The sequence below is a fragment of the Oncorhynchus keta genome, chromosome 20, assembly GCF_023373465.1.
Source record: "Oncorhynchus keta strain PuntledgeMale-10-30-2019 chromosome 20, Oket_V2, whole genome shotgun sequence".
Lineage (NCBI taxonomy): Eukaryota > Metazoa > Chordata > Actinopteri > Salmoniformes > Salmonidae > Oncorhynchus > Oncorhynchus keta.
The window spans coordinates 36,026,819-36,034,724 of NC_068440.1; the positions used below are offsets into that span (position 1 = coordinate 36,026,819).

General features: G+C 42.7%; 2 protein-coding genes across 5 annotated transcripts in view; both read left to right on the forward strand.

Moving 5' to 3' along the window:
- Positions 1-1,168: 1,168 nt before the first annotated feature.
- On the forward strand, positions 1,169-4,590 carry LOC127910095 (uncharacterized). Its single transcript, XM_052473153.1, has 6 exons — positions 1,169-1,245; positions 2,744-2,914; positions 3,365-3,499; positions 3,585-3,854; positions 3,900-4,259; positions 4,581-4,590. Exons 1-6 carry the CDS (start codon positions 1,169-1,171, stop codon positions 4,588-4,590), a joined length of 1,023 nt encoding a protein of 340 aa, XP_052329113.1.
- Positions 4,591-5,920: 1,330 nt separating this feature from the next.
- Positions 5,921-7,906, forward strand: part of LOC118370415 (thyroid hormone receptor-associated protein 3-like) — a 30,157-nt gene continuing 28,171 nt past the window's right edge. For 3 of the 4 annotated variants that reach the window (XM_052472763.1, XM_052472765.1, XM_052472766.1), the window contains exon 1: positions 5,921-6,084. The gene's annotated coding sequence lies outside the window, so the exon portion shown is untranslated. Of the gene's footprint in view, positions 6,085-6,448; positions 7,300-7,906 lie in introns of those variants that run through there. The other variant, XM_052472764.1, reaches the window with a different exon arrangement.

A 7,906-nucleotide genomic window follows, 5' to 3' on the forward strand; every position in this document is an offset into this window, starting at 1 on the left:
AAGGAGGAGGCAGGGGGTTGGCGTCAATGAGGCCTGAGTAAGGAGGAGGAGCAGGGGGTTGGGGTCAATGAGGCCTGAGTAAGGAGGAGGAGCAGGGGGTTGGCGTCAATGAGGCCTGAGTAAGGAGGAGGTGCAGGGGTTTGGGGTCAATGAGGCCTGAGCAAGGAGGAGGTGCAGGGGGTTGGGGTCAATGAGGCCTGAGTAAGGAGGAGGAGCAGGGGGTTGGGGTCAATGAGGCCTGAGTAAGGAGGAGGAGCAGGGGGTTGGGGTCAATGAGGCCTGAGTAAGGAGGAGGAGCAGGGGGTTGGGGTCAATGAGGCCTGAGTAAGGAGGAGGTGCAGGGGTTTGGGGTCAATGAGGCCTGAGTAAGGAGGAGGTGCAGGGGGTTGGGGTCAATGAGGCCTGAGTAAGGAGGAGGTGCAGGGGGTTGGGGTCAATGAGGCCTGAGTAAGGAGGAGGAGCAGGGGGTTGGGGTCAATGAGGCCTGAGTAAGGAGGAGGGTAGGGGTTGGGGTCAATGAGGCCTGAGTAAGGAGGAGGTGCAGGGGTTTGGGGTCAATGAGGCCTGAGTAAGGAGGAGGTGCAGGGGTTGGGGTCAATGAGGCCTGAGTAAGGAGGAGGTGCAGGGGTTGGGGTCAATGAGGCCTGAGTAAGGAGGAGGTGCAGGGGTTGGGGTCAATGAGGCCTGAGTAAGGAGGAGGAGTAGGGGGTTGGGGTCAATGAGGCCTGAGTAAGGAGGAGGTGCAGGGGTTTGGGGTCAATGAGGCCTGAGTAAGGAGGAGGTGCAGGGGTTGGGGTCAATGAGGCCTGAGTAAGGAGGAGGTGCAGGGGGTTGGGGTCAATGAGGCCTGAGTAAGGAGGAGGTGCAGGGGGTTGGGGTCAATGAGGCCTGAGTAAGGAGGAGGTGCAGGGGGTTGGGGTCAATGAGGCCTGAGTAAGGAGGAGGTGCAGGGGTTTGGGGTCAATGAGGCCTGAGTAAGCAGCAGAATTACCCTCAAACATGTCTTTCTGCACAACTAGAGCCACATAGGTTGCGTCACAAATGTCACCCTATTTTCCTACATAGTGCCCTATGGGCCCTGGTCCAAAGTAGTGAACTATATAAGGAATAGGGTTCTATTGTGGACAGCTCTCAGCCAGGAGGAGTAGGAAATGGGTCACAGCACAACATGGTTCACGTCAGCACTGCAGCAGCAGCCGTTCTGTTCCCACAGGATATCTACAGTACCTCCGGTCTCCTATGGAAGTAAAGGGCAATGATCAAGGCTTGAACATAGAGACAGGGACCGACTAAACATGTGGTTCTTTTTCAGTGTTGTTTAAGGTTATGGTGGCCAGCCAGCCACTCACTGCTCTTAAAATGACATTCCTTCAATGGGAATGCAGTAAACTGGGAATCACACTGATGAAACCACACAAGTGTTTCATTTGATAAAAAGTCTAATTAAACCCTTGAATTGATTTTATTTTATTATTTGTATTATTATTTGTTGTTTCCTGATCGCTCCTTCATTGTACCTATCTTTCCTTCATTGTACCTATCTTTCCTTCATTGTACCTATCTTTCCTTCATTGTACCTATCTTTCCTTCATTGTACCTATCTTTCCTTCATTGTACCATGGGCTTAGTGTTGTCATGTGTTGATTTTTGCAGGATGAGTTCAGGACTGCAAGTATACTCATCTGGAGAGCCTATGACTAAATGACTCAAGTTCTGGCATAACAACTTTACCCATTTATTTTTATGCTTGCAATTATGTGGTGTGTAACAATTTCATAAACATAAAGGGAGAAGGAGGATCCCTGAAGGATTTTGCATTTGAAGCACGGCACGAAGATTGTTTCACATAGGCCCCAAACCTCAGTTGACTGGCTGTTGGACTACAGTCATAAAAACTCAAGACCTTAGACAAATGAAACTTTAGTAGCTGGTAAATGAGTTGTAGAAGGGATTTTACAGCAGACATAGCCACATATCCTCAGGTTTTAAACAATCCTTGCCATATATTCGCCCTGTAGGTTAATACTTTTACAGGGTCAAAACCTTGGTGGCAACAATATTCATTGTCAGCCTCCTTTTATCTGTTTAGTTCCATAGCTATTGGAATGTAAGCCCAAAGTGAGACCATAAACACTCTATAATAGTGATTGACAGGTCTAGGAGGCATGTGGGCTACACAATGTGAATGAATTGTGCAGGGCTACTTTTAACCTTGGCACCACCAGCTCTTGAGACACCTGCTGTCCAGAAACGACCGAAGGGAAGGGAGAGTGGCAAAAAAAGGATTTGTATCACTGTCTAGGGTCAAAAGGGGGATGAATTTACTACCGCAGACAAGGGAATGATATGATGATATGGAGACAATGAGGTATTGGAGCTGGCAGTGGCTAGTTATGATGAGATGTTATACAGTAGAGTATATGGGAGTAGAGAGTGCACCATATAGGGAGTATGGTGCCATTTGGAACACATAAAGAGTCGACTGTCCCTCCTATGGGCAGTCCCTCTCCTTGAGATGGCTTTAGAGCACAGCTGGGTTTGTCTCCTCTTTACAATCATAATGATGATATCCTGTAGGTCTGTGGTGGTCAGACAGACGGTTATTTTGATGATACCCTGTAGGTCTGTGGTGGACAGACACACTGTTATTTAGATCATATCCTGTAGAGCTTGGGTGGACAGACACACTGTTATTTAGATCATATCCTGTAGAGCTTGGGTGGACAGACACACTGTTATTTAGATCATATCCTGTAGAGCTTGGGTGGACAGACACACTGTTATTTAGATCATATCCTGTAGAGCTTGGGTGGACAGACACAAGGTTATTTAGATCATATCCTGTAGAGCTTGGGTGGACAGACACAAGGTTATTTAGATCATATCCTGTAGAGCTTGGGTGGACAGACACAAGGTTATTTAGATCATATCCTGTAGAGCTTGGGTGGACAGACACACTGTTATTTAGATCATATCCTGTAGAGCTTGGGTGGACAGACACAAGGTTATTTAGATCATATCCTGTAGAGCTTGGGTGGACAGACACAAGGTTATTTAGATCATATCCTGTAGAGCTTGGGTGGACAGACACACTGTTATTTAGATCATATACTGTAGAGCTTGGGTGGACAGACACAAGGTTATTTAGATCATATCCTGTAGAGCTTGGGTGGACAGACACAAGGTTATTTAGATCATATCCTGTAGAGCTTGGGTGGACAGACACACTGTTATTTAGATCATATCCTGTAGAGCTTGGGTGGACAGACACACTGTTAATTAGATCATATCCTGTAGAGCTTGGGTGGACAGACACACTGTTATTTAGATCATATACTGTAGAGCTTGGGTGGACAGACACAAGGTTATTTAGATCATATCCTGTAGAGCTTGGGTGGACAGACACAAGGTTATTTAGATCATATCCTGTAGAGCTTGGGTGGACAGACACAAGGTTATTTAGATCATATCCTGTAGAGCTTGGGTGGACAGACACACTGTTATTTAGATCATATACTGTAGAGCTTGGGTGGACAGACACAAGGTTATTTAGATCATATCCTGTAGAGCTTGACAGACACAAGGTTATTTAGATCATATCCTGTAGAGCTTGGGTGGACAGACACACTGTTATTTAGATCATATCCTGTAGAGCTTGGGTGGACAGACACAAGGTTATTTAGATCATATCCTGTAGAGCTTGGGTGGACAGACACAAGGTTATTTAGATCATATCCTGTAGAGCTTGGGTGGACAGACACAAGGTTATTTAGATCATATCCTGTAGAGCTTGGGTGGACAGACACACTGTTATTTAGATCATATCCTGTAGAGCTTGGGTGGACAGACACACTGTTATTTAGATCATATCCTGTAGAGCTTGGGTGGACAGACACAAGGTTATTTAGATCATATCCTGTAGAGCTTGGGTGGACAGACACACTGTTATTTAGATCATATCCTGTAGAGCTTGGGTGGACAGACACAAGGTTATTTAGATCATATCCTGTAGAGCTTGGGTGGACAGACACAAGGTTATTTAGATCATATCCTGTAGAGCTTGGGTGGACAGACACAAGGTTATTTAGATCATATCCTGTAGAGCTTGGGTGGACAGACACAAGGTTATTTAGATCATATCCTGTAGAGCTTGGGTGGACAGACACACTGTTATTTAGATCATATCCTGTAGAGCTTGGGTGGACAGACACACTGTTATTTAGATCATATACTGTAGAGCTTGGGTGGACAGACACAAGGTTATTTAGATCATATCCTGTAGAGCTTGGGTGGACAGACACACTGTTATTTAGATCATATACTGTAGAGCTTGGGTGGACAGACACAAGGTTATTTAGATCTAGGTTTCCGAAACTCGGTCCTGGGGCCCCCACTTGGTGCACGTTTTGCTTTTTATCCTAGAACTACACAGCCGATTCAAATAACCAACTCATTATCAATCTTAGATTATTTGAATCAGCTGTGTAGTGGATTTGCCCCAGCCAAGTAAAAAACAATTGTGCCTTAATTTTCCTTCATCTGAATGGAAAATATCTGTTTTCTCATGTAACACATCTCAGTTTGTACTGAATTGGCTGACTCCTCCTTGGCTATGGATGCAGATTGGCACGGTATAATATCCCATTGAATACAAAGATGAAAAAACGCTTCGGGGGGGGAAACCATGTCCAACGAGCCAACAGTGAAATGACTCCAGATTCCCACAATGCATTCTCTCTGTAAATGGATAATGACTATACAAATCTTTTGCTTTGGCTAATATAATCCTCTACATGAGTTTAAATACATACACATACCATTTAAACCCACACATGGGATATTATAGACTGCTAATTAGGCTATAAGAGCCAAAAATGTCAAAGGAGCAAATATATTTTTTCTGACTCAAGATGTTTTGCAATCACTGGATGCTCTGCCTCATAGGAGAAGACATCGAATGAATTTACTCTCCAGTCCCAGCCTAACCTAGTCCCCAGGCTCAATTTCTACCGCATTTAAAGAGAGAACCAGCTGGTGGAGGAGATTAATCCCAGCCTTACATCACAACAACAATATAATGTAAAGACTGTAGTTAATAGATTTTTGTAAATTCTACAGGCATGCACGGTGTCTCTTGTCTAACACCAAATGGTGTCAGGGAGCAGAATCACCCAACAGGTTGCCCGGAGGCTTCGTCTTCTCTTCCACCCCACACACAAATTGGGTTGAGGGGTATTATGTCAGCTGCTCTGACTAAAATAGTGTGTTGCTACGTGCAAGTTATGTACAGTTATGTACCGGACACAAATCAAGTTAAGCTTCCTGTTGGCCTCATCGATGTGCAGTACGTTTTCAGTCTAGTTTTCGGGTTTACAGAAAAATTCTCCAGTCCTCCACAGTGGTATGTGAAGTTGTTCCATTTGTTCAGATTGGATGGGAGCTATTGTGTGACACTGACAAACTAAAGAAACAATTGAATAACCAGTAAGAGAAAAGTTATTAATGTTTTGGAAGAGAACAGGTTATTGTTTCTAGTTGGCTAATTGGATGGTATCTATTGCCTACCCACTTATCCTGAAACCTTGCCAACTTTTTTATTTATGGAACCATACTAAGTGATGACAGGGTCAAGGGCATTGGAATGTGTGAATGGAATGTGGATGTCCATGTTTGTCTTGTTGGAATGTTTACATCCTCAGCTGGAAATCTGACCCCTTTTGGTGAGCTTGTTGTTGGGTTGATAGAGTAAATATATTAAGTGATTTGCACGAGCAAACAAATTAAATTAAACCAAATGGTATTTTTATATATATATATAAGGTATGTAATATTTATTTTATATTTATGACTGTTACCACTGTTATTTAACAATATGTAAATTAGAGGATGGTCAATTAAGTCATGCTTTATTTTTCTTTAGGGACAGATCATTCGGACAGGTAACGTTAGCTAGCTAACTGATTGCAACATGTTCAAGTAGGAAGCAAAAGGGGGTTGGACGCATGTTCATTCATATTACTGGTAAAGTGAACAGTGCAGACTGACTGTAGGCTATTTCGCGCCCAAGAAACTGCTTCCTACCAGGTAAGAACATGCCATAACAGGTTTTCAGTTAGTATATTTCACAGTAGTAGCCTACAATAGTTCCTGTCTGATTAGTATCGTGCTTTTAACTAATACTATGCCCTTTTAAATCAATTGAGGTGGGCGCAATCCTGAAGATTGGACAAATCCAGGAAGGAAATTTGACCTCGATAGCCACTGCTGCGTAGTAGGCGACCAAAATGTGGCTCACATTTGGCAGCTAGCGTTCGTATACGGTAGTGGTGGATATCGTTTTTACATTACGATATCTCAGAAATGTATTTTACATCAAATAAAAGACATGCCGTCGTGTAGTTTAGGTAAAATATGCGGTGTCCTTGTCCTTAGCAACTCGCTATTCGGTGTTTTTTCGGGGGGTTGGTTTGGCTAGCATAGCAAGCCAGTCAGCTTGCTAACTGTTGTTAGCTTTTTTGTTGTTGTTGTTGCTGCAAACATTACTTGGTTAGATTATAAATAAACTAGCTAGTTTCGTGTCAAACAAGTCTGAGCTAAGTGAAAATGTTTTTGCTTTACAAACCAATATTTTTGCTATTGCCGTTTTTTAATGGTCAGTCAAGGAAGCTAACCAGCTAACTAATGTTACCTAGTTACCCTCACCCTGCTCCACTGACTGTCTCCGGCCACTGATAAAATACCAAAATATGACTTATTTTCTGTCTACTCTCATTATAGAGCTCAGTGTTGGGCCAGAACTGTTTTGTTATAGAAATAGGCAGGCATTAGGCCCAGTGCAACATTTACAACGTCTAGATTCAGCCTGTGAGATCAAGTGAATCCTGTTTAGTAAGTTGGTTTGCAGCACAACATAATTGTTGTTCCTTGGACAGGAAATATCACTTTTATAACTGAACAGACCATGAGACTACCTACATTAGGCTACATTCCTATTTCATAAAGGTGCTTCTCTGTGCTATGAACAAGTACAAAGATTGATTAATGCCCCTTGACTTAGTCCACATTTTGTTTGTAGATTATTTAATACATTTTGTACTCTGCTGTATTCAAAATGTGTTAAATAATCTACACACACTACCCCATTATGACAAAGTGAAAACATGTTTTTTTTTGTGACATTTTTGCTAATTTCTTAAATGAAATACAGAAATGTCTCATTTACATAAGTATTCACACCCCTGAGTCAATACTTTGTAGAAGCAAGCACCTTTGGCGTGGATTACAGCTGAGTCTTTTTGGGTAAGTCTCTAAGAGCTTTACACATCTGGATTGTACGCTATTTGCATTATTCTTTAAAAAAATATTCAAGCTCTCTCAAATTGATTTGTTGATCACTGCTAAGACAGCCATTTTCAAATCTTGCCATAGATTCCCAAGCTGATTTTGAAATCAAAACTGTAACTAGGACACTCCGGAACATTCAATGTCGTCTTGGCTTGGTAAAGCAGCTCCAGTGTTGAGTTGGCCTTGTATTTTAGGCCTTGTGTTTTAGGTTATAGTCCTGCTAAAGGTGAATTCGTCTCCCAGTGTCTGTTGGAAACCTGGTTCAGTCGGCTTTTTATCAAGGGTTTTTCCTGTAGCTGTATTCCATTGAATTTTATCCTAAAAAACTCCATAATCCTTACCGATGACACGCATACTTATAACATGATGCGGCCCACACAATTTGCCCACTTATCAGGAGAACATCCCTGGTCATCCTGATTTGGCGGACTCACTAAACACAAATGTTTTGCTTAGAAAGGATGTGTTTGAGTGTGACCCTGGCTCGCCGTAAAAATCAATAAATAATTGTGCCGTCTGGAATTTATCATTCATACTTTTGATACTAAAGTACATTTAAAAC